Source organism: Gavia stellata, chromosome 30 (assembly GCF_030936135.1).
Source record: "Gavia stellata isolate bGavSte3 chromosome 30, bGavSte3.hap2, whole genome shotgun sequence".
Taxonomy (NCBI): Eukaryota; Metazoa; Chordata; class Aves; order Gaviiformes; family Gaviidae; genus Gavia; species Gavia stellata.
Genome location: NC_082623.1, coordinates 1,179,123 through 1,205,431, shown reverse-complemented (window position 1 = coordinate 1,205,431; position 26,309 = coordinate 1,179,123). Strand labels below are relative to the sequence as shown.

Sequence of the window (26,309 nt, the reverse complement as noted above, 5' to 3'; positions counted from 1 at the left end):
GGGTTTGGTAATGTCGATCTGCAGCTCAACCCTTTCCTAATTTTTTTGTCTCCTCTTTTCTCCTTGACCAGCTCTACAACGGGACCCTGAAGCGGGATGTGGAGAACAGGCGCTACAGCTCGTACAGCCAGATGGAGGGCTGGGGCAGCAAGCACTACAGCAAAGCTGTCTGCAGCCCTGCCAGGGCCGGCAGCGACTACTGCTTTGTGCAGAACATCAAGAGCAGCCGAAGTGAGCCCGACCTCTACTGCGAACCGCCCCGGGGCACACTGAGGAAGAGTCAGGTGGGGGGCCGGGCAGAGCACAAGGCAACCTTGAATCGCCAGAGCATCTACAGCAGCTGTAGCACCCAGCAAGGAACTACCAGGACAAGTAAAAAAATGCCAGCACGGGCCCTCTCCTGCCCCTCAAGCAACAAGCCCGATGTGGTCTATGCCCAGCCCATGATGAGCTGCAAGCAGGACGTGGTTTATGGACAGGCTCAGTCCAGCTCCAAGTAAGTCTGCTGCAATGGGCTGAATCTGAGTAAATGTAGACATCTGCTGTGGAGGTCTGTCCATCAGAGCTAGTCACCTGAGCTGCTTTATAGCCACTGGAGATCTGCTCACCAGTGCACCAGCGCTTAATCGCATCCTGCAGTAGAGTCTAAAGTGGGTCAGATGAGTCACGCTCTTAAAGGGCTTATTTCTTTTCATGGGCTATAGAGGGAAACCAATATGACTGGTTCACTCTGCTGTAGCTGTGTGATGTTGGGCAAGACGATCCCCCATCTCTGTGGCGGTATTAGCTGACAGCTCCTTTGCAAGATGAGGGTGGGCAGGTGAAGAGCGGAAAGCCTGGTGTGCAGTTTGGGTTCCTCTCCTGGCTGTCACACTGCTTTGATTTGGCAGAAAACAAATCTAAAAATTCAACTAACTTTGAAGGAGTTGGTTCCTGAGGGTCTGACTCAGAACAGAGCTGAGAACCTGCTGAGCGGTTGTATTTACCCCTCTGTCTTTCCACCCAGCCCTTGCTTCGTTTGCCCAAAAGGTCTGATTTGTGTTCCAGAAAAAATTGAGTCAGAAATTGAAATAAATAGCCTAATTGGAATAGTTTACCTAGCCAGGAAAGAGGAGGGAATGGAAGCTGTTCAGTTTATTCCTGTCCAGAGCATCCAGTCCCATTGGGGCTAGGAATTATGCAAGGGTGGAGGATGGTCCTTCATGTCTCAGTTAGCATCAGGTCCCTTCTTGTAAATGTTGCCTTCAACAATAGGGCATGTAAAACACACCAGTGAGCTCAGACACTCCCAAGCTATTGCACAGATATATCTGTGCAATGCAACAGAGCTCTCACTGTAAAAAAACCTAGTAGGGTTTGATGGCATTACAGTGATGTTGATTCGAAGCTGCCCTGCTGCTGATGGCTACACTGCCTCCGGCTCTGGAGCACCAACCATATTCTGCCATAGTCTTGGAAGAGATTTGGTCTGCACAAACCAGTCTTGGAAGACTATGGCTTGCACATTTTGAACTGCAAAACTTTGCATTTCAAGGTTGCAACATTTTATTGGGCTGGAGAAGGAGGGTGTGCATCTTCCACAAGCATTCGCAGGGGCTACTGCACTACTGTTGCTGCATCACTGTCATACAGGGCCTGCTCCCCACCAACCCAGAAGTTACCACAACTCCCAGACAGATGTGGCAGCTTGTCACACAAACCCTAGAAGCTCCCAAGTTCACTCCTGGTGGTCCCTGGTCCAAATCAGAATTTGCACACTGCAGCGTAAGTGTGAGACTAATTATCAGGGCTCATAGCCTTTGTCGGAAGTCACACCTGAGATTGTTGAGTTGTTGACCCAAGGCGTGATGTAGATATTGAGAAAATCCCCCCTCACCGTCAGCAGTGTGAGCCAAATCATGCCCTTTTGCACATCTGAATGTTGATTTCCAGATTTCTCTGGCTAATTCTCTGCTCAGCCTCCCTCATTTTGTATTGAGCAGGAGAAGTATGTCCCAGAGTGTGTATGCCAAGAAATGTCACTGACCTGTTAGCATGTTGTCATGAAACATTAGCTTCCCATGTGCTTCATGCTTGCCCAGTTGCTTCATGTTTAACACATGCAAAATTAGCCCTGGCCAACGTGGAGCACTGGTGGCATTGGCTTGCTACTTTCAGAGCTTTGTAATTCCTCTGGAATAGGAAACAGAGACTGGAAGCAACTTGTTCTAGGGAATTTCTGACTGAAGAGCATAAAAGTGTAGTGGGCGGGATGACAGAATGATTAAACATGTGACTGCAGCTGGCTTCTGCCTAGGGAAAATACTGCTTTTGAGAAGTTAGTACCAGGCAGGCAGGCTCTCTCCAAAGCAAACCCTGCTCTGCACTGTGCAACACGCACGGTTGTAGACTTGATCATTGCTTTGGAAAGGTCACTTGAAGAATAATGGCATTTTGTGAAGAGAAAGAGAACTGCTGTTGTGAGAGGTATACTCTCCAGCGCTGGATGCCCTTTGGTTAGGGAGTGGCTCCATTTATACACTTCTCCTGGCTTGGGGCATGGCTCATCTGGTGGAACTGGTTCTGATGTGGAAACGTTGGGCTTCAAGTCGTAGGCTCAGCTGGGGCTGTGTCCCCTGGGTAAATCTGATTTGGCTGGGGCACGCTCCCCTGCTTCGCGTGAAACTCACTGCAGAGCTGGATTAGTTCTGAGGGCAGTGTGTACAAGTGCTTCTGCTCTTGATTCATAGGAGATGAGGTTGGCAGCAGTTGTCCTTAAAGTTTTGGAAATACACTAAGGAGTTGTCCTCTTTGAAAAAATTATTTGTTTGGAAGGCCATTAGCCCTTATAAACTATCTGGCAGGTCACTGTTAGCCTTGGTCTGTAGTGTGCTTTTGTTGGGAAGGGGCCTTCAGAGATGGGTTAGGACCATATCTCGGCTCTCATTGCTGCATAGGACTGTTTCTGGTTGGAGGATTCTGCACTTGGAGAGCTTGATCTTCATTTGGGTAGCCTGGTCTTTGAGTAGGGAGAGGTTTGCTTGTAGGCATCCCATTATTAACCTCCGCATGCAGGAAGAGGGCTTAGCTGGGTAATAGCTGCTGGTAGTTCCCTGTTTGGGGCTCTGTTCTTCCTATTCTAGTCGTTCTTCAGGTAGAGTGTTTGCCTTTATAACAAGGATAATTTTGTGTTCAGTTTTCATGCTGCAAATCTCCTGTGTAGGTGGATATCTTGTCTGAAGGTTAGCAAACCATATGTATGAGCAAGGGGAGGACTAGATAATTTCCGTGCTTTCAGAGGTGATCCAGTGGGGCGATTTCCATTGCTGTGAGAGTGATTACACTGGCACCTGGGTCTGACTGTGATACAAAACTGCTCTGTAATGCAGTGACTGTGGACAGTGTCAGTACCGGTTCAAGAGTGGTGCTTCTCAGGTGTCCTGTGCTACAGATCTGATCTCCTTAGATGGTGTGAGATGAAAAAGGGGTCATTGGATGTTCTCAGACAGTGAGAGTGGCGTGTAGATATCAAAATACTCAGTAAGCAAGAACTGTCAAACTATCTGTACTGAACAGTCCCTCTGCATTTGGTCACAAAGTTATTTAATTGATGCAACTGTTCTTGACTGTGTGATGGCTTCCATTTATTGAACTGGCTTTGGCTATGTAAGACAGGGAAGAGCTGTCTCTTCGATAACTATCTCTCAGAAGAGTCTTTCCTCTTACAGAAGAAACTGTAGTTGATGAAAGCACCTTGCCTCCAGCCAGCTGATGAGTATTTTAACACCTAAATGTTTTTTGGGAAAAGCCATTCTATGATTCTAGGAAAAACTAAATCATGATGTAGGGTTTTATTCATCCCATAGTATTGGTTCTGGTGATGAAATCTGAGTTTTGCACTGTTTGTTCAGATCAGGAGGTTAAACAGTACTGACTTGCTTTGAGAAACCTCCTCCTGAAGTATATTCTCTTCCACCAACCCTGTTGTTATGATCCTGCCTCAGTGAGCAGAGAGCAACCTTCTGATGTCCCTTCCAGACATAATTCTCTATAACCACCCAGGGACTTAAGCCTTTGCAAGCATTATGTCATATCTGGAACAACATTTCCAACCTCAGTATATCTGTCCTGCACTCAGAAGTTCATGGGTTATTCTGGTGGCTCCTGCCCAAAGACACTCACATTTTGCCACCATACAGCTCTCTGGAGTCAGTTCTTCTACCTGATAGAGATGGAGAGAGTCTTCTTCATGTCCAGGGCTCCCTCTTCTCCCTGGAACCCTTCTCCATTTTGGGCTCTTATGACATCCAGCAGCTCTGCAGCCTTTCATCCTGGAAACTGGCAGCAGCAGTGGTTTCAGCAGCTGATGAAGACTATGCGTATTTGCCTGTTTTTAACCATTTCCTCTGATGGGTGGTACTTGCAACATGCTTCAAGTGACAGTGTGTCATCTTGAGCTAGCCAGCTTTTAGCTAAATAACATGTTGCAATTCAGCCCAGTCAGTAAAAAAGTTTCTACATCCTCCTTAGTCATCAGGTAGAGATAACGAGAAGCAATAGTAAAGGATGCGATGTTTAATGCATCCTAGAAAACTTTGAGTCTTTGTGCCCCTCCAGCTGAAACTTGAGGTACAAGAAAACTGTGCCTACCACTGGCTGACATTGTATTAGTTCTGCTTGCAGACGTGTTGCACGTAGTGTGTCAGATACCACGTGCACATGAGACTGACAGCCCAGGGCCAGGCTAGATCATCATATGTGGTGGTTGTGGCTCTGCAATAGTCTGTGCAGTAGTCAACTGGTTATGTGTGTGTCACTTCTTTAGGAGATGCCTGCGTCTGAGCTGGGTGCCCCTGTTGCCCTTGCAGAGATGCAGTCAGTGGCCAATGGAGCCGAAATCTGAGGTAGGTCAGTGAGTTACCCCCTGACAAAGTCGGTGCCTCTTGGCTGATTTCAGGGGAAACACAGGTGTCTGGTCTGGAGACTTTACTGAGAGGCCAGACTAATCTCACCCCTTGTGAAGGATTCAGGGTATTCTCATTTGTGAAGATGAAGAGGTGAGCTGGGGTGTCTGCAGACATTCCCCTGCTTAAGGGTTGCTGATATAGATCAGGAGCCATTAATGGACACCTACAATGTGTGTTGTCTTCCGTAATACTACATGTACCTTTGGCCTCCTTTTAAGACATGGATGCATTTCCCTTTGGTGTTCTCTGTGTATGGGAGAAAGAGACTAAACCACCTCATCAGAGAACATGTGAAAGCAAGTGCCTCTCAAGGCACCTGGAAATATGTAATATTTTGGTGCTACTCTGTTAAAGGTCTTGAATACCCTGGCTGGCAGCTATAGAAGAGGCAGTAAAGGCTGGGGCAACCCTTTGGATTTTCCGTATGGTCATATTTGTCTACGGTGATGCTGACTTGGCCCCAGCCGAGCTGCAGCAGCCTCTGTGAGCTGTGGCTAAAGTTCAGGGACAGTAAGTGTGTGTCCTGTAACCATTCATTCCTAGGCAGGAGCTCAGTCTCTCTGTAAATACTATAAACAGTGAAAAGATACAAGAGTTATTGAAAGAGTCAGAAAAGGTACTGAGGGTGTTTTCTGATACATCTCCTCTCTTTTGGGATAAATAAAGGCGATCAGTATCAAAACATGAATTCTCCAGGGCTATGCCACACAATGAAAGCAGAATCCAGTACGATCATAAGCACCCTCATTTTGGTTTGTTCTTATTTGGCATAAACTCTCTCTAAAATTGACTATTTCACCGTGCTGGCTCTTTGTGACGTGAACTTGTCTGCACTGTGTGTTTGCATGCAAAGCAATTGCTGTGGAGCTGTGCATGATGGTGTCCTGGCAGGGTTCATATCATTGCACATGGTGAGGATCCCCTCCTCCCTGGCTCAGTGTCAAACTGTGCTCATCTTCCCTGGTACCTACCACAAAGCAAAGCCTGAGGGGAAGCTCCAGCTGAGCTTTCAGTGGCATCAAAACCTTGGTGCCATGTCCCAGAGGCGGAGATGGCTGCTTGGTGTGGAGCATGGCTATTGGGTACACTCCAGTGTGGGCTGACTCTGGAAGGCTTGGATGTGCTAGACACTCTGTTTTGAGTGCTTTCACTCTGATTTTATTAATGAGCAATGGAATTTGTTAGAGTTTTCTGGCTTCCTCCTCTCCTGGGACTAGTAGCCCTAACAACCAGGATGGAGACTTTGATCTTATTAACGCAAACCAATCTGCTAATACAAATGAAAGGCATTAGTATCAAATGAGGGAATTTGCCTTTCTGTGATACTGATCCTCTCAAGTATTTGTTTCCCTTCCACACCTGAATCTGATCATCTAATTTGTCTCCTGTTGAATCATTTCTAATTGAGGTCTCTCCCTATTCTGATTGCTTCTTTCTTGTGGAAGAAGAACAACCTTTGGAGCTCTTCCTACCAGGCACATTGGCCCAGGTTGGAGATGGCCACAGTCCAAGAATTTGTCTTGGAGCAGACTGTTGTTCACGTAGTGTAGATCTGGTTAGGAATATCCCTGACTGGCTGATGAACAATCTCCCATTAGCATGGGCTTTGCCAGGGTGATTATACTCTCAGCTAGGAGAAATCACTGCTTCTTCTTGGGCAGCATGACTGAGCCCAGCTGCTCACCCTCTGTGAAATTCTCCTGTTGGTGAGCCAGCAGGGGAAACGGAACATTCCCCATCTTTTCCCACAAAGAACTGGACCTGAATGCCTAGTTTTTCCCTGCTGAAGGAGGGCTTGTCCCTCTTACGGAGTAGACGTGTAGAAAATTGCTTTCCTTGAGTAGCTGGACCAAGTTGACATTCTTCTTTCTCATAAAAAGTGCACCTCATTTAGGGGTTTTCTCAATTTGGTAAATTAAAAAGAAAAAAAAAAATATTCACTATATTTACATATGCTGCATGGCCACTGACCTGGTATTTTTATTAATACGCCTCCCTCCTCACACTGCCAGCCCAGGTCTGAATTCTCAAAGCAGAAGTCCCTCTGGTGCTACTCATGCTAGATCCATTGGTGTCTCAGCTGTGATGAGCCTTCTCATGCTCCTGAGTGTCTCAGGAACATAAGAAAGACTAAGAGAAAATCACAGCATCCTGGATCCAAGCCAAAGATTTCTGAGGTTCCATAGTTTCTAGCTTAAACTTCGTCTTTCAAGTTTCGTGTTTCCTGGTTGCAAGTGTAATGGAAGTTTCTTGGGGTCAAGTTTTCAGAGAGGTTCAAACTGATGAAAAATCATATCATGAAGTGATGTTTTATTGTTAGTAGTGTAGAAATGAAAGTGGAATGAGGTTCATCTAACCTTAGACATTGAATGCTTAAGGTCCAATCCAAGATTGTTTTCCATCATTCCTGTATAGCAACAGAGGCAGGTATCTCCAGAGGGCAGGTCCTCCTGTCTTAGGAAAAATGTCTAACACACAAAGGCAAATTGTTCTTTGGAAGCACCTATTCCTCTCCATTGACTACACAGGTGCTTAAATGAGCAATTTAAACTGGCTGCAACTTTCTACCAGTGAGGGTAGGGGAGACAAAACAATCTTTCATGCTGTCTTCCAGTGTCACAGCATAATTGTTGGCTTTTGATATTTTGTATGAAATTTGCTATAGAATTGTGGATATTATTCCCTGGCCCGTGCTGTGTGGAGGTGAACCTTTGGATGCTTAAGGACAAAATATTTTATCTTACTGTAAACTGCTGGCGGTGACCACACTTGGGTGCCCTTTCTAGACCTTTACTCTTAATATTTCTTTGGCACAATCAAAATGAGTCTACATATCCCATGCCTAGAAGAAGTCACTCCCTCATAGTAATATTTAATACTTCAAATCTAATAAGTTCATTTAAAGAACTTCTTAAAAAACACTCTGTTTTGTTAGTCTATTGGATTGTCTGAAGATGATCAGCCCTTCTACATAGTCGCTCACTAGTACGACATGGAGCAAGAGCTTATATACAAATTAACGTGGTACAAACAGGAACTGACCTCATTGATCTCCAGGTAAAACTCCATGAGTTGTAACTGGATCCTGAACAAAGAATAACATCAGTCAGGCACAACGGTGACATAGTTGTCCTAGCAAAGCCCCCACACTTTTTGATTTCATCCACTGTTAACAAAATGTTTCCCATTTGTATCCCATCACTGCTGAAATAGTAGTAACCAAGCAGGAGTTTGGGTTTTGACTCTTCTCAGTCCTGAACTTTGCGTGGTTGTTTACTCTGATGCAAATTAACACAGACACTGCTGCCGTGAGCGGACATCCTGCTGCAGCCAGCTGCAGGCCTGAGGTGCGAGGATGCTAAGAAGAGATAGCAACTTTTATTAGATGAACTGATAGAACTGGAAACACAGACAAGCTTTGCAGTTCAGAGCCCCTCCATCAGTCTGAAAGTTTGTACCCTTTTGTAATTTTATGTGGTTAAAACATTGCAGATGATGCTAAGAAAGTACAAGCCAAAGAGACCAGTGTCTTTCCAAAGGTATCAGTCCTGCTCCAAGCCAGAGGTATTCATACCCTTTAGAGTCTGTAGGCACATTCTTTTCCTATAACAGGGGGTGATGACAGTAGCCAACTTTTATGAAGAGCTTGGAGACTACCAATGTAAACATACCCTGGGAGGATAATGTCTCAGTGCTATTATTAGTATTTCATAAACTCAATATTTGTCCATCTCATCACTCCAGACATGCCTGTCACTTTTTCCTAAGGGATCTGCTCTTCCCGAGACCATCAACTGCTCTCATATTTTTGCTTCCACCACATCTCACATCAAAGGATCACATGCTGTGGGAAAACCATCTGCCTCTTTTAGATTGTCCTAATAACCTGACGGATGGTTTCACTCTCGTCCACTAATTCTTTTATTTGAGGGACAGTGAATACTGGTTCTCTGTTCATTAAACCTTCCACTTTAGACATGATTAGACATCTAGCACCTCAGCTGAGCTTTTATTTTCTGTCTCCTTTGTTTCTGGATAGACTGGATCCATAATTTATTAGCCTTAGTGTCCTCCACTGTATATTTTCCACTTCTATCATCTCCTTTTCTGAGACAGAGAAATGCACTACCGGTGCACCATGTTTTTTATGCGGTGATGTGATAATATTTTACATTTTGTAATTGGTTCCTTCCTAATAATTCCCCTTACTGATGTAGCCCTTTTGGCTGAGCACTCAACCAATGCTGTATTTCTCTTTAACACAGAATATGTGGTGATGAGATAGATGGCGGTACAATGACCATCCAGAAAGCCATACAACTTTTGTGCTCCTCTGATGACAAATACCAGGCTATGGGTGCTTACTACCTCCAGCACACCTGCTTCCAGGATGAGTCTGCCAAGCAAGAGGTGAGCAAACTCCTTCAGAGCTCTGCTGTCACACTGGATGTGATGGCACATGAGATAGATGAAACTGGTTTTCCTCAGTACCAAGGATCCATAGGTCCCCTTGATTTTCATGATGGAGCCTTATACCTCATTAGTCACACTCAGGAATTAATTAAGCAGATTTTTCAACTATTAGTGGCCACTTTCTCTTAATAGCAGTCAGTCAGGATTTTAACACAGGGGAATAGTTACCAGGCAGCAGAGGAGACTGTCCACATTATCGCCATAAGCTGACATGACACAGATTGACGGGTTTTGGGGATATGAGAGCAACCATCCAGATGCTCTTCTGGATGCAATTGCACCCGGTTCCACATAAATCTTCTGCTATCTCAGAGGTGCCATGTCAGAGCCAGACAAAATTGCCCTGAATCCAACAGTGGTCTTCATTGTGCATTGCTCAGGGACATTTCAGACATTTTCAGCCATTTCAGCCATTTTCAGTCATCTAAGTCAATGGGTTAATTAGTGATGACGTACAAAGATATTTAATCAAACAGAAGCCCTTCTTATAGTGCAGCTTATTTTTCTTATGCTTTTACTCTCCAATTACTAAATTTATGCCAACATGCAGCAAAGGAGGCAGTCCTAAGGGTGGATCTGCTGTAGCAAGACTGTCACAAAAGTTTATCCCCACCCTGGTGTGGTTGCAGTCATGCAAACAGGGGTGTATCAAGATGCCATCCCTACAGAGGTGGCATTCCATTTCCTGGCACAACAGTGGAGCTGGACATGCTGGCACAGCATGGGGATATACCTCTGTGCCCTTACTGCGGCTGAACCAAGTGCAGGTACCCCAGCCCACGTTACAGTCGCTAATTCTGGGGTGGCCACACCCTTCGTTACCGTTGAAAACACTCTCTGAGCCCTGACCTGTCCCACCACTTCCCAGAAAGATGTGTCAGAGCAGGTATGTGAATCATCCGAGCACACACTTGTTTTCTTTCCTTTCCAAAAGGTGCTCATTCATTTTATATTGTCAGCAAATCCCCAGCTGATGGGCTGGTTTGTGCCGGGAGGGGCTCCATGCAGGATCATGTCCCCGGGAGACCTGGTACAGAGGACATGCTACAGTGGGAACCCTCAACATTTTGGAGAGCTCAGCTGGAGGGATTTGCCTTCAAACCTCCCCAGCATGTGTGTGGTGTCCTGCAGGTTGGGGTTCACACCCCTTTCCAATGCTGCCCCTGTTGAGTGCTGGAGTATGGCCCAGTACTGCTTCTGGCTGACCTCAAGGGTGTTTACACTGTACCATGACCATCCCTCTAAGCTCAGCCTGTGATTTCAGGATGCAGATAAATTACCACATCTTGTCATTATATTGCTATAAATGACCTCTACAGATAGGCAGTGCAGCATTTTCACCTGATGCAAACTGATGGAGGTAGGTGAAAGTTTGTGGGAGCAAGCACATTTACATCAGCAAAGGATTTGGTCCATGGCCATTACTCATAGACATCCACTTCTGGAGTTTAAGCTCCAACCTCAAGGCCAGCACCTTTGTGCTCATGACCTATGGCCTGAACCAGACATGCCATCTACAAGCTCTAGCCATCCTATACTGCCATGTCTGCTTTTCCAGCTCCAGTGAGTATGTGCCATGTTGACTCCTTGCATTGCCATGACGGTTCTAGCTGTCCCTGTCCCAGTGATGCTCTGCACACCATGCTGATGGCAGCATGTCTTTCCTGGTACAGGTCTATCGGCTGGGGGGAATCGCCAAGCTTGTTGAGCTGCTCCGCAGCACAAACCAGAACGTACAGCGGGCAGCAGCCGGAGCCCTCCGAAATTTGGTCTTCAAGAATCCAACCAACAAGATAGAAACCCGGCGGCAGAATGGGATAAGGGAGTGCGTGAGCCTCCTACGGAGGACAGGGAACACTGAAATTCAGAAACAACTGACAGGTACACAGCAGACTGCTCAACCCTCAGCAAGCACCATGCTCCTCCCTGCCTGTGGTCCGTGTTGCTCCAGCATGCAGAGGCCCAGTAGCTATGGTGCTGCCATACCACAAAGAGGACATTTTATGCTCCTGTCACACCAAATGGCAACCTGAAACAGAAGGCAGAGGAGGTCCTGGCCCTTTGATGTCCTGTAAGAGTTCCTGACATCAAAAGTGCCCATTGCAGAAGCTGTGTTTCCCTCCACAGCTGTGGTCACCCTGCCATTCCCATGCCTTCCTGCACCCCTGGCCCCCATGCTGTTCCCAGGGAACGCCAAGGGTGCTGGCAATCCCAGTATGGTTGGGCAGGTTATCTCATTGTGTCTCACCTTTTCTTGAAGGATTGACCTGAGTTTGGTGGTGCAGGTCACCCTCAGCTGTGACTGAGCTCTAATGTGCAAGCCTGGAGAGATGCCTTCCCCCTGCAACGTAATGGCAATAAAGACCAATTTTGGGAAGAAGGAGGATGCTTAGATGCCCACCTCCACATGACACCATGCTCCTGGTGCCCATCCTGCCTGTCTCCCATAGGGATGGACAGAGACTAGGGTTTAGGGCAGCCTCTGCACCCTTAGTTCAAAGAGGGATGGAGTGAAGGACTTTGTTGCTGGAATTCACTCTGACCTAAAGAAAGTTTCTAATGCATGGTGACCCTCTGCTTGAGCTTGTCTCCCACCTCCTTCCTAGGACTGCTCTGGAACCTCTCCTCCACCGATGAATTAAAAGAAGAGTTGATACAGGAGGCACTCCCCGTCTTGACAGACTGTGTTATCATCCCTTTCTCTGGCTGGTCTGATGGCAGCTGCAATAGGACAAGAGAAATTATTGACCCAGAAGTATTCTTCAATGCTACAGGGTGTTTGAGGTGAGTCATCAAACAGGGACTTACTGTAGCTTGTGTCCGTTGACAAAAGCTGAAGCTGTCTAAATCCTCGTACAATAATCTGAAGACACGTTCACTGCAATTGTATTAATAAAAAATTCTCCTTAAGAAGGTTTTCCTGACTAAGAGAAGGTGCAGAAAAAATTACATGGTAAATATTTTTTCTAGTAGATTTTTTTTTAAAAATAAGTTTGTTCTTACTAAGTCTCTGCTCAAAAAATATAAGTTGCTTTGTCATGGGAGAGCTGCAATACTGAAAGCTGACAGTGTTCAGCTCAGACCCAGAAACATGACACTTTTTGTCCTTAGATTTTTGAGGCTTCCAGAGAAACTTTTGGTTGCTAGAAAACAAACTGGTTCGGGTTTTAGGTGACAAAAAGACAGAATTCTGTATGTGGGGAAAACAAGCATTTTCCTACTGATTTTAATAAGTGGTTTAGTACAGAGCAGTCCCATTGCCCTGGACTTTTCCTGGCTCATTTCATCAGGCAGGTCAGCTACAAAATAGGAGGTGCGGACTGAGCCCAGAGTAATTTATTTTTTTTCACGGGAAAGCCAGAGCCCTTTTGTAGAGGATCTTCGCCCTGACTTGCTGTTTCTCCTACCACCCTCCTCCACTTGGATGCAAGCTCCTTGTCTCACTGGGAACAAGTGGGAAAAAAAAAATACCCTGTATAATTAGGTACTTTCATCAACTGAAGCTCTCCCCGAGGGAGCGCAGCGCCGACCGCACCCTTACCAGACATGCAGCTAGTAGGAGCTGTATCTGCTTATGAAACGAAATGAGTGAACACAGTAGGGGCCTTTTGAGACATGATACTATCGTCTTCTGTGGTTGGGAACTGTGTCTGAAAGATGGTGAGTGCTGCTCCCTTCCCTGTCTTGGAAGGCACCTTCCCTGTGCAGTTGCACATCAGGATGTGTGGTGTACGTTGCATATGAGGTGCTCCACTTTTCAGACCATCTCAACTCACCGATGCCACAAAGCAGCCCATTAAAATGAGGGGAAGAGTATGATGATAGCTTGTAAAAGGAGATTTCCGTGGAATTTAACTCAAGGCTCTGTCTCCTGAGACTTATTGGTGGCAGTAATATCCAACACCCCCAGTGAAGACTGCCAGATGCAGGTCAGCGAGGGAGCTCAAAAGGCTGGGGGGAGCAGGACTGGGGAGCAAGCTGAGTAAGGAAAGCAGGGTTGTTGGGTCCAGAGCCCCCGCTCCGAGGGGTGAGCTGGGATTGCTCTGACTCACTGCCCTGCCACATCATAACGCAGAGATGAGAACAGCCTTGGGTTTGCCCTGGGCTCGAGCCACTGCTGCTCAAGCATTTCTGGATTGCAGATGAATTCATGTTAATGAGGAGGCTGCAAATCACAGTGAACATCAAATCCAGTTCTGGAATGCCTGGAGTGAATATCTCACAACGACTGCCAACCTCTCTTTGTTTTTCATTTGCAAGCTACAAGGCAATAAAACAGGGAAGAAAAAAACAACAAAACAACAAAAAACATTTCCTGTTACTGGAAAAACTCCTCTGTCCTGGCAGGAACCAGTGCTCAGGAACACATTACAACATTGCAAACTGGTCAATCCCTCCGGTCAGAGTGGTTGCTGCTCTTCAGCATCTCTGCCCTCGTTTCCCATGCAAATATTGCTGTTGACCCTCTGTAGCTCCATGCTTATAACCATTTGCCCGTTCCTGATTTTCACAATGATCCCAGATGGTCTTTATTCAGTCTTCTCTTTGGAAATACCTCCAAGGAGGTGATGAGTCTGTGTAATATCACATCTATAGCCTCTAAGGCAAAATATTGCTGATAGTAACTCTCACTAGGAAGATGTCTTCTATGCAGAGTTCCTTAACAGGGCATTTTCCTAGATGGAATCAATCCTGAAGAGCAACAAGAGAGCTATACACCAGTGCAGGCCTACAGAAGGCCTCCAAAATAAGAGCACTACACCAGCCTGGTTGAATCTACAAAAATATCATTGAATTCAATTACAGTCATAGCCAGGACAGAGCCCATTGACACTAGTAAGTGAATCCAGCTAATCCTCTCTCCTCCTTCTCTCCTGACATGCTCTGCAATGGCCTTCTTCAGAAACTTGAGTTCTGCAGACATGGGGCGCCAGACCATGAGGAATTACCCTGGCTTGATCGATTCAGTCATGACTTATGCCCAGAACTGTGTGGCTTCTAACCGACCTGATGATAAGGTACCAGATGCTCACCCCGAGTTGTTTGCTGGTGTTCAGCCCCGTAGTTAATCATTGCAACTTTGGGAATATCTCAAAATCCCTTTCAAACAAACACAAGAGGGGGCTGGACTCTTTGTGGCTGCTCTTGTCCTTCCAAATCCCAGTGCGATCTGTTGTAGGATTGCAAGTCCTCTGTGCTCTGGGCCTGAAGTAGCGGTGGGTTTTACAATTTCCCTTTACCAAACACAGAGACACAGCAAAATATTTTGGCTCCTGAGCCCCCAGTATGCTTTCCTCCCTTCCCCTCCCACCCTGGGATCCTTCCAGCATCTTAACCTCCATCTCTTGCTCTTCCCACCACCACATCTCTTCATCCAGCAGGACTCAAGTATATAAGCCCCAGATTGGCATCACATTCGGCATGAAGACAGGAGCTGGCATCTTTCTGCCAGTCCTCTAACTGTGATTCTGATCGCTATGTGTAAACGTCACTTACCTTGGACAAAATAGTGTTCATAGCCACATTTTCAGGAGTTCAACACCTGTGATACTAGCCAGACACCCTAAAGTTCTCAATGCCCAGTAAAGTACCAAAATTGTTTCAAATGAGCTTAGAATTGAGCACATCCTCTTTTGGGGATGGCTTTTGCAAGAAGACCAGTTTCAACAGCACGTACTGAGCACAGCTCTTTGGAAATGTAGTCACATATTTTGGTGTTGGTTACAGATATCTAGTGAAAATTCTCCCTTGCTCTTTACATTGGACACTCTGACATCCAGGTAAAGGAGGCTTAAAAGCCTGTTCTTGGTAAAAAATGTCCCCTAATCTGTAACTGTGACTTGGACAAAGTCATTGGAAGATGACTAAGGCAAGAGGAAGACTTTCAAGATTTGGCATTTCATGGCGGGCAGTTTGATATAACCACCCTCTCCACGCACGCTCTCTTTTCCTGTTTATCAACTTGTCTGTGGCAGTGGAACCTAACAAGGTTCCCTGAGTCAGTCAGCTCACTGAGATCCACGGTACAGCTTTTAGGCTATGTGGCCTTCATTCATGTCTACTCTACCTCCTTCTTCCTTCCAATCCATTGCTGCCTTAAGCAGGGTCAGGAGCTTATACAGTATAACTGCTAAAAAAAGCTAATTATAGCGTGGTATGTGTCCTCTCTGTAGCTATAGTAGGTGCTGCTCCATATTTTTCTGCCTAATGTGATGCTTGCATTTTTATTCTGGCGGTGATTTCAGTCTGTGGAGAATTGCATCTGCATCCTGCACAACCTCTCCTACCGCCTGGATGCCGAAGTTCCCAACAAATACACCCAGCTCAACCACATGGCCCGGAGCGTTTATATGGACAAAACTCTCACAGGCTGCTTCAACAGTAGGAGTGGTAAAATGGAGGTAAGATGTGCTGCAGAGGGCTTGGAAATCTGATATTCAGCCCCGGGCAGGGGCTGCAAGAGAGGAGCGGTATCTGAGCGTCCAGTTTGTCATCTCTTTGTAGAATGACGAGTACGGTGTCCCCCTTCCTGAGGAGGATTTTAAACCCAAAGGACCCAGCTGGCTCTACCACTCTGATGCCATCCGCACGTACCTGTCCCTGATGGATCATAGCAAGAAGGATGCCACCTTGGAAGCTTGTGCTGGAGCTCTGCAGAACCTCACTGCGAGCCGAGGGCTGGTAAGCGCTCTTCTCTGCTCTGCACACGTGCGGTCAAAAGTGTCAGCACCTTACAGTAATCAGAAAGGAAAATGTCCTCTTTAAACCTCAGGGCACTATTGCAGGTCTTTCCACAGTGGGTGCTCCAGCTGAGGTATTTATTAATGTCAAAAATAGGGTCTCATGGGGGGTTATAATCAGCATCCCAAGGGTCTGTCCCAGATCCAAACATGTGCCAGGGGCTGGTTGGTCATACCACCAGCATCTACCAGCATTGGCACCCTCCCCGCAGGACACAGTGAGGATGTGCACAGATGTGCACATGTGGACAGATGTCATTAAAGGAGGGAGAAAGGATGTGCGTGCGCCTCCACCTGTGTGCGTTTTTTAAGTGGGAGGTGGCTCTAATAACAGGGTGGGTTGTGCTGTGGATTGTGGCTTGTCCTCACATCAGAGCTGCTTGTAAAGTAGCTCTGATAGATGTCCTAACCCATAGGTATGGCAGCGTGGAGGTGACACGGGCTGTGTGACGCCGTGGGTATTGCAGGAGCTAGGGCACGGCAAGGGCCACGTCACGACAGCACCTCTGCTGTGCCCAATATCACTACCGTGGGCATGTCCCCACAGGCTGGGTTCACGTGGACAAAGCTCAACTTGTCTGTTTGTGTCGAACTTCATCAATTCCAATTTAAATAAGATGGCTAGGGAGATAAAGAGATAATTATTTCATACGTAGGAGAGGCGTGTCATGTGTGCGAAGCGTTCCACCCAGAAACACGGAGTGACTCACGAAAGGAGCCTTCGCTGCTGGGACAGCATTAACCTGCCAGCTCTGATCTCCTGGGAGCTTTTTTACAAGTCTTTCAATGTGGAATACTTTGGGAACCTTTTTTTTTTTTTTTGCAGTTGAACTAAACAGTGGCACTAACAAGGTGGAGAGAGGCTGTCACATATGGGTAAAGCTGATCAGAGAAATGGGGCTGGAGCTATGTGCTCCATGGAAATGAAAAGGCTTTCAGCAATCAAGATCATTACACAAGAATGTCTTTTGGGCAGGGGGGAAGAAAACAAACAAATAAAAACCAGCTCTGACAGTGTTGAAGCAACTTATTTCAGCTTTCAGGAAGGGAATGGTTGGAATTTGCCTGGATGTGCAGAAGTGGCTTCTCCTTTCAAAGGTCTTATTCCAGCCCAGAGCTGGAGTTGGGGTGGGTTGCTGGGTTTGCTGTCACTTAAAGGAAAGGGAAACTGAGGACAAGCTTACAAAGCTTACTAGAACCCTTTAGCTTATAGAGAAGAACTCTGAATCTCTTCTCGGACTCAGCTTTACCCATCACAGTCCTGCAGGTGTGGATCCGTAATGGGGCACATGTGCCTCCTGGAGCATGGGAGGGAAATTGGGTCTCAGCCCACTGGAAGAGGGTCGCTTTCCAGCCCGTTCCCTCCATCCCCATGTCACTGTTGATGGACATGTGTCACTGGTGGTGCGACAATCTTCAGCAGGCTTTCTGGTGGAGCAGTAGCTGAGAAGTTCCATTTAAATTCTATCAATAAGAGGGCAATTTATTAAGGGCATGTGCTTCAGCATCCATGAACACTCATCTGCACTGGCTATGTCCTGAGCTCTTCTAGATTGACATAAGCAAACATGAGATCAGGATCCAAGATGAGTATTTTTGGTCTTCAGCTTGCTTTTTAAAGGTATCACTAGCTGTTCCTATTCCAAAGCAACCTATTACTTGTGACATGGCAGGGAGCTGCAAGGGCGTTGTGCAAGAGCAAAGGCAACCCGAACATGAAGGTGAAACTTCTCCAGCTTATGAGAATATCAGTTGGCTGAGCAACTGTCCCCCCTCAGGCTCCAAAAAGAGCACATAAGTCCCAGCCATATCACAGGGGATGAGAGGCTGACTTTGCAAATGCCTGTGGCGAAGAGGGGTAAATGACCAAGTAAGTGGGATTATGGTAGCAGAAGAAGGTATTATATAGATGCTTATATTATAGTGTAGTCATGTTTATCTGGCCCCATACATCATTCCTGTTGTGTCCTCCTGGCATTAAAAGTCAGACGACATCTCTGTTCTGTCTCCTAGATGTCCAATGCAATGAGCCAATTGATTGGTTTGAAGGAAAAAGGTTTGCCTCGCATCGCACGGCTCCTCCAGTCCAACAGCTCTGAAGTTGTCCGATCTGGGGCTTCTTTGTTGAGCAACATGTCCCGGCATCCTGTTCTCCACAAAACCATGGGTAAGTAATTCCCACTACAGTGTATTCCAGAACAATGTCTAGTTTCTAACTCTCTAATATCTGCCCACCTCGCTTTGTAAACCCCGTAACAGTACTTAACCAAGCGCCGAAATTGGGCAAAGCGGTGTCATTTCTTCTGGCAAAAAGGACAATTACAGGTGATATCTGCAGGCTTAATTAACAAAATGTGTGCTATCTCAAAGTCTCTACAAGCATGTGGTATGCTTTATAGATAATGACAAATCTGCAGGATAGTGATGGTGATAGTGTTTTGGGAAATAAGTTGGACATGACTACCCACGACCAATATCATTGCCCTTCCAGAGGCCTGCAGCACTCACTTTGTCTCTGAAAAGTGATGACTATTATGCCATTACTGCCCAACATTATTAGTGCCTCCTTCCAGAGACAACAATGCATTCTTGTACTGAATAATGCTGACACAAATAGTATCATTCACTTGTGCTAGGTTTTACTTAAATGTTGATTGGAACATTCCACCTCTTTAGCTCACCAGGTGCTCCCAGATGTATCACGTCTCCTGTCATTCCAGTCTGGAAATACCAACAGCTATGGCGAGATCATGACATCAGCTTGTTACACTCTGAGGAACCTCATCATGTCCAACCCACACCTGGGAAAGTCTTACTTGACAAGCAACATGCTAAATAATGTAGTAAGCCTGTGCCGAAATGGGTGAGTTTGGGGCAGAAGGCATGGAGAGGGTTGTGCAGAGACATTTATGAGCCCATGCACTCTGTGCAAAGCCAGATTAATCCCCAGAGCCTTCCCAACACCCTTCAGAGCCATAGTACAGCATTATTCTTTCCCTGTGCTTGTAAATTGAGAAAGCCAAAAAAATTCAAGTATGTGGTTAGACACAAATCCTCAGCACTGGTTTCTTGGAAACAGGCATGAGCCATCCATGGTGGGATTTGTAAAGAGGCCTCAGGAAATTTGCTGGCTGACTTTTAAGAAATTCTAAAAAGAATTGAATGACCAACATCTTAAACCCTGTTAAAAATTCCAGCCCTCAAACCAGGGGATGTCAGTACCCAGCCTGACTCCCTAGCACCTGGGCTTCCCATTCACAGCTTCCTGCAAACCTTACCATGAAGGTCAGGTCTGAGATTCAAGCACTGCTGATATAATGGGATCGTGATTAGCTTTAATGCTCAGATTTGTTCATCTTGCTGTTGGAATATACACCTCAAGTGGCAAAGACGCAGCTTTGATGAAGGGGGGGTGTGTGTGTATATATATTTATAAGTACCTCCCCTGGTCTACTCACATGTATTTTACAAAAACTGAGCAATCCCAACGTATTTTATCACTTTTTCTTTTAGGACTTGGTTTGAAGTTTGGTGGTAGTAATTCTGTCCTGCTTGTTATCCATACTCCCTACAGCCCTGTGCAAAAGCTTGTCACCCCTTGCCAAACTGTATGTTAATTTCTGGCCAAACTGGTGTTAAACTTCCATGGTCTTTGACCACATAATCTCCTTCCTAGACTTTCATCTCTCCTACCATCTGTCTTTGTTTTAAAATACCTTATACAAGTGATCTATTGTTTTCTGTTGTGAAAACACATTCACATGCCTTCTCCATCATCCTTTGATAAACCACTTACAATCTACCACTTGTTTCATGGCAGCAGAGAGACTCTCAGTCATTAGAAGTGGTGTCCTTGTTTAGTTTGGACCTCAGCCAATGAACGTCGGTCAGTTTGCTGCTTTTATATGCTTCCATTCTACAACAAGCCCAATTGACATGAAACCCAGCCTGCTTCTAAGTCTTCGTTGTTTTGAATGGTATTAACTTCTGCCTAAAGTCCCGCTTTGGATCCCTCAGACCAGTCGTCAGCCAATTTACTACTTCAGCAAAGTGTTGCATAAGTGGGATTGTGCGAACCTTAATTGTCTTGACTGTTTTGTGCGACGAGCTTGTTTGCAATGACTCACTAAACTGCAAGGAGTTACTAAACTCTGGAGATGTCTTCAGTGTCTTCCTCTTGTCTTTATCATTAATTCCTTTTGAGAAACTCCCCAGTTCTTACAATGCCCAAAACGTGAATTGTTCTTTTTCCTCCATTATTCATTTCTGTCCCCAAAAATTTTTACGCTGTTCAATTCTTACAAAAAAATGACAACAATTTACACCAAGGACTAATCTTACTTATTCAAGCTATGTCATTTCAGACTGTTCCTATAAAGTAGATGTGAAAGAGATGTCCCCTCTAGTGACTTGGACACTTGCTAGCTCACAAGTTAGCTAAATTGTCCCACTTTCCTGTATAGCCTGTGAAGATGAACAAGAAATTTTAGGGTGGGATTTGTCCAGCCCTAGATCAGAAAGAGCCTCACCCACTAGATCCAACACCTCTGCTGGGGGCTGTTGCCTAGGTTGGATGCAGAGCCCATGCTCGCCACGCTGATGTTGAGTGTGGTGAGTCCCACGCTATGAAGCTCCTCCTTCCCAGCACAGCAGCCAGCAGAAATAGAGAACAGAGGAGGTCTCGGGGGTGACCAAATCGCCATGGAGAACACCATGCCATGTTGTACTTTGTTAGTATTTTTCAGAGTATTCTGTGTTAATCTGCTTCAGTTTCCCTATGGACACACTTCCATCACCTCCAGAATTGCTGTTGGTTCGGCTGGCGTGTCTGCCTCCCTGGCACACGCTGCTTCTGCCACCAAACAAATGGTTTTTTACCTGTATTTTTGAACTGGTCTCTCGTTGCATTTGAAGCTGTAAATCATTAGTTTAATATGCTCAAGCAATTCATATTTTATATTTCATATACTCATATTCATATTTTAGAAAGAGCTTCCAGGCTACAGACAAGTAAGTTATGGATCTTTTCCTTTCCTTTCCCATGTACTTCTCAAATGTCAACCAGCACTCCTCAAAGCTGAGGTTTCTTTTTCTGGATGTTTCTTGTAGCTGTATTCTGATTGAAAGGCATCAACAGTTCAGCAGTTTATCTGATAGCTGTGGTTTCTTTTCCTTCCTGGAGCATCCCAATTAAATAATTGTCTCCGTCTCTTGCATATATCCTCACCTATGACACGGGCTTCATAGTAATGATGGTGTTCATTCACTCTTTCTCATTTTTAATCCAAGTTGCTAAAATATTGAATATTACCTTCTTTTTTTTGTTGGTGTTTCTGAAAATCAAGCTACCATTACTGATTTACTGTGATGTCTGATATCCTTTTCATCTTTCTTCTCCAACTGTCTGAAAAATATTCCTCTACTCATTTTCAAGTGACACTATTTCACTGATAAAATTATCATTTTTCTCAATAATTCTACTGAGTGCACTAAAAGCTTTTCTCTAAAATCTCTTTCGGTAACTTTAGAGCATCAGATTTGCAGTTCGTCTCACAATCCCTTTATCACTGATTTCTTTCAGTTTCTCTTTGTTCATTCACTTTTCACACCTTTTATATTATACAATTTAATTTTGCAAGTTAATTCTACCATAACATTTTACCAAAATTAATCTTTGAAGAAGCTTAGGTCTTTCCTTGATTCTTTTTTGCAGAAGAGAGTTGTTCTCATCCACAGATTTCCAATCGCTCTTTTCTTCCAAAGATTGCCCCTTGATATCAATTTTATAAACTCACTACATCCTGAAGAAGTCCTTCTTCCAGGCATTCCTTGGCATCTCCTGTGACATACATAAGGTTCTTGATATTTTTGTCCTTTGAGGAAGCATTTCCCCCCATTATTTGATATGCACGTACAAAAATGTCATCTTCTGTGCTGCCCTCACGCTTCCCCCAGCCTCACCATCTCCTTCTGGTCAGGTTCTTGTTTGTGTTTTGTTGAGTCAATTGTTTTTTGGATGACTGCTGCCACTGCCACCAGTGGACATCTTCCTTGTTGTCCTTCCACAAATTTTTACAAATAATTCTATTTTTAAGAAACAGACTGTCCTTAAAATCAACTTTGATTTTCAGGTAACTTGTTTTTGTGAAAGTTTTCCCCAAAATCAGCTGTCCTTGACACTCTGCTCCATGTTCTACACTGCTATAGTCAAACACTGTTTCCAGCACTTTTGTTTAGGATATGCTACTTTACATACTGAAGTTGTGATCACAGCTCCATCAGTCCATGCTTAATCTTTTTATACCTAAATAATAGCAGTAGATGCTGTATGAAACAGAGACAGTATCAATCCTTCGAATTAAGAGTGGGCAAATTCCTTCATCTGAATTTGGAAATGGCTCAGATACGAGATGCTGGTAATTTTGGTTTGAAAGGAAAAATTCTTTTGAGGTGTGCTCTGAAGTTACAATGGCAAAAAGCACATATTTGGCATCATTAGAAGCAAATTATAGAAAAAAAATAATTATCTAATCATAGATATCTCTGAGTTTATTGGTTTTTAAAGGCTTTTCAATCACAAAGAATTTTTCATCCATAAAGTTTTTTTAAACATAGTCATTCTGGTGACAGGGCATAGGACGGTTATAACCAGAGAAGTGATTTTGCAACAAAACCTAGTTCTTCTGTCCCAAAACATTGCTCAAGAATTTCTGATTATCCGCAGCTCCTGCAGTCTGCCATGCAATACCAGCGTGTGTGAGCTGCACAATCCCCTTGGAGCTTATGACCAGGTTAAATTTGCTAATTTCTTTCAGGTTACACAGTCTTTGGTAACAACTGCTGTGTATACTAGAGATATGCCTCAAAATTTACTGAATACAGTTACATTCCGGTCGTTTCACACTCAGACTATGGTTCTTGCAGGTCCCAGGTTGTTCCTGATGACCACTCTGTCAGTCCCATTTCTCATAGTCTGATGAGGACTATTTTGAGGACACAACATTTAGTGAAGCCGTATCATACAAGGAGGGACCTGAGTCTGGTCCCGTACCTCTCCACCATCCTGGTTCAGACAGCCTGGGGCTGTTGCACTGAACCCAGATCAGGAGTCTCCCACAGGCAGGACAAGGTCCAGCAGATCAGGAGCAGTGATAAGAACCAGCAAGGAGGTTTATATCTAGGTTGTTGTATTAAATGTTCCAAAATTATAAAAGGTACTGCTATGACTCACGGTTTCGGAGCTGTTACGTTGAGCAAGTATCTATTAACGTGCTGAGTAAGGACTTATGGTTGCAGATGTTATTACGAATGTTCCCATCTGCTGCATCCTCACCGGGCAGCACGGAGCCCATTCCTCTGCTGCCCTCCTGAGAGATTCGCCCACACCGTTCCTACAGACTCCAGGGAAGCGTTGGCACCATTTCCCTTCTCTTTCCCTCTCCCAAATTTCACACTCCAGAAACACTCCCTCAGCTCAGTTGAATGCCCATTTTTCCACTCAAATCCTCCCCTCTTTTTCATTTGTCCTGTTCCGGTCCCAGAGGTTGTTGTCACGTAACATTGCTGAGAGAGCAAGGATGGTTTTATTGACAGTCCTCCATCAAGTCTAGCCAGCCTCCCAGCTGGAGACGGGCTTATTTAAAGGCTGTCGGTAATGTATGGGTTGCTGCTCTGTGGCCTGCCATAATTCACCAGGGTTGCTTTCATCTTCCCAGCTCCTGTCCAAAAGCGGCCGAAGCTGCTCGCCTCCTCCTGACAGATCTTTGGTCAAACAGGGAGCTCCAGAGTGTGCTCAAGCAGGTAAGGAAAACGCTTCTGCTTTTCAGCTGACAGAACAACCCTGGTCTTGACTCACTCGCTGAAGTCGGTGAGTTTGCAAAGGCCATGATTCAGCAGCGAGTATGGGCAGTGGCTGGGAGGAACCCGGGGCACTGGGAGGACCACAATGCTCTCAGCACACCCGCCTAAGATCTGAGCGAGAGGTAGCGAGTCGCAACCGCAGCTGCCGGGACTGACTTTAGGGACTGAGAGGACAGCGGCGTGTCTGCGTCGGTCAGCTTGCACCCTGGGGATGGTGCTAGCTTGGGTGGGCTCTTCCATGATGCTCCTGGAGTCAATGCTGTCCTGTGTGCACAGCATTGCTCCGTACTGGGAACAGACCCGGATGTTTCGCACTAGCTTGGGAGATTCCCTTCATTGCGGTCCATCAGGTAGGATCAGCATGTCCCAACAGAACCCTGGCAAGGTTCCTCCTCTCTTTCCCCCCGTTTTCTTCTGTGTCCATAACCCTACCCTGTGGTTACATCACCCCTACAGTGAGGGTAATCTTTTAAACCAAGAAGAAGAGTATTTAGGATTTGTTTTGCTCCCTGCAATAGAAACTGCGAAAGTGCAGAGCCAGACGAGGCGCAGAGCCAGCTTCCAGCTCCCAGTGGCTTGCTTTGAACAAGCTGGGTTTTTCCAACTCAACAGCAGCACCTGCAGAGAGTAAAGGGCCAAATTAAAGAGAAGGAGTAACATCCACAAAGGGGAGTGCCCTGGGGGCAGGAAGGTAGAGAGTACCTAAATATCATTCCCATATTAACGGTTAGGGACTTTCTCCATAGGAGCTTGTGTAGCTTTGCGCCAGGAGCCTGCGCCAACTCGTTTTGATGTGACTGAGTCACTCCCGTGTTGACACAGATGTTCGTTGCATAGGTATACCTCAGACGAGAAGGATGAGAGTCTGCAAGGATATATGCATCGTGCATGTATCTTTGCTATTTTTCCAGGGTGAGGAATAAGATGAAATAATATTCAGTGAAGGATTAAAGTAAAGGTTTCCTCCGGAAAAGCTGGGGAAGTCCAGCTCTGGGCGGATGGAGAGCAAGGCAAGGAAGATGAAGTCCACCAATAAGGGTGACGGTTCACGTGTTGAAGGCACGCAGAGGGAGGACAGAAGAGTTTGGCTGAGGATGAAGCACACGGTTAAAGTGGAGGACAGCAGCTGAAGTGGGGCAGGAGGCTCTCTCTCACAACAGTAGATAGCTGTCAGTTTTGAAACCGATATACACTCACTGCTCTTCATATACTTCTTTCAGCAAGGATTTGATAAGAACATGATGGGATCTTTAGCTGGAACAACCTTCAGGACCCTCTCCTCCAGATTTTAGGAGCCTCTCCATGCACATTCAGGCTGCAGGTGAGAATGGGGCCCTCGTGCGTGGGGAAGGGGTGGTTTTGGGAGCAAAGGAGCAGTGCGTGAACCCCATGGGCTTTTTGCTAATTTTAATCTCCCCTAACGTGGGTTTGTGAGATTTTCATCACGAATCCTATCAGCCCAAAGTGCAAAGTATTTGTTTAGAAGAAAAGTCAGAAGTTGTGCTGTTCCTGGCTTCAGTGCGGATGCTGCCGGCGGTACGCAGCTGTGCATTTTAGACATGCTCAGCGCAGGTGCTGTAGGACAGACAAAGCTGCTGGACTTGACTACGCCTCCTGTGTTTTTCTTTCTTACTTTGCCAAGCAATAATTGATTAATTGCATTTTACCAAATCCTCACAGGTGGGGCTTTTCACAGGAATCTCTCTGACAGTACTTTCATTCCTGAATTTTGAATAATGTTATCCAGATAATGTCAGTAACATGCAATTAATTCCACACATGCTATGGAATTAACCATTACCCTTAGGGATTTTTTTGAGCACTTACTTAATCATCTACCTGTAAGCCTCATGTCACAATTTAGAACTACATGCTGACATCTGAATAATCCCAATAGAGAAACCAGGTTAGAGAAATTATGAGCAGAATTTCCAGCGCATCGTTATGATTTTTTATTCAGTGTGAAATGAGGCTTGAATCTGTAAGGTACTTTTGATTCATAATTCCCAATGAAGGGAAAAGTGTTAAGCAGTTCTGCACTTTCAAATACCATCTCTCTCTATGATGGGGATTGAGATTATTCAGAATTAATTATTTGCTCCCTTCCCTAACATGCTCTTTGCGATCAGACTAAGCACAGTGCTGATGTAAGAGAAAACGGTGCAAAAGCCCGTTTCTTTCCTCTGCCCAGGTACGGATTTCACTTCTTGCTCTGTTGAGATGTTTCCACTGAGACTCAGAGGAGCATGGAAGTCTGGGGGAAAAAGCGATGGGCAGTACAGAAACTTGG

General features: G+C 45.4%; 1 protein-coding gene across 1 annotated transcript in view; it reads left to right on the top strand.

Annotated features, from left to right (window-relative positions):
- The window catches only part of PKP1 (plakophilin 1), a 42,340-nt gene extending 17,029 nt beyond the window's left edge, over positions 1 to 25,311 (top strand). Inside the window, exons 3-13 of the mRNA XM_009809261.2 lie at positions 72 to 496; positions 9,212 to 9,356; positions 11,093 to 11,300; positions 12,026 to 12,203; positions 14,323 to 14,437; positions 15,665 to 15,820; positions 15,924 to 16,100; positions 18,173 to 18,326; positions 18,836 to 19,022; positions 23,875 to 23,959; positions 25,240 to 25,311. Of these exons, the coding sequence (XP_009807563.1) occupies positions 72 to 496; positions 9,212 to 9,356; positions 11,093 to 11,300; positions 12,026 to 12,203; positions 14,323 to 14,437; positions 15,665 to 15,820; positions 15,924 to 16,100; positions 18,173 to 18,326; positions 18,836 to 19,022; positions 23,875 to 23,959; positions 25,240 to 25,311 (1,902 nt within the window). The remainder of the gene's footprint in view (positions 1 to 71; positions 497 to 9,211; positions 9,357 to 11,092; positions 11,301 to 12,025; positions 12,204 to 14,322; positions 14,438 to 15,664; positions 15,821 to 15,923; positions 16,101 to 18,172; positions 18,327 to 18,835; positions 19,023 to 23,874; positions 23,960 to 25,239) is intronic.
- Positions 25,312 to 26,309: the final 998 nt, after the last annotated feature.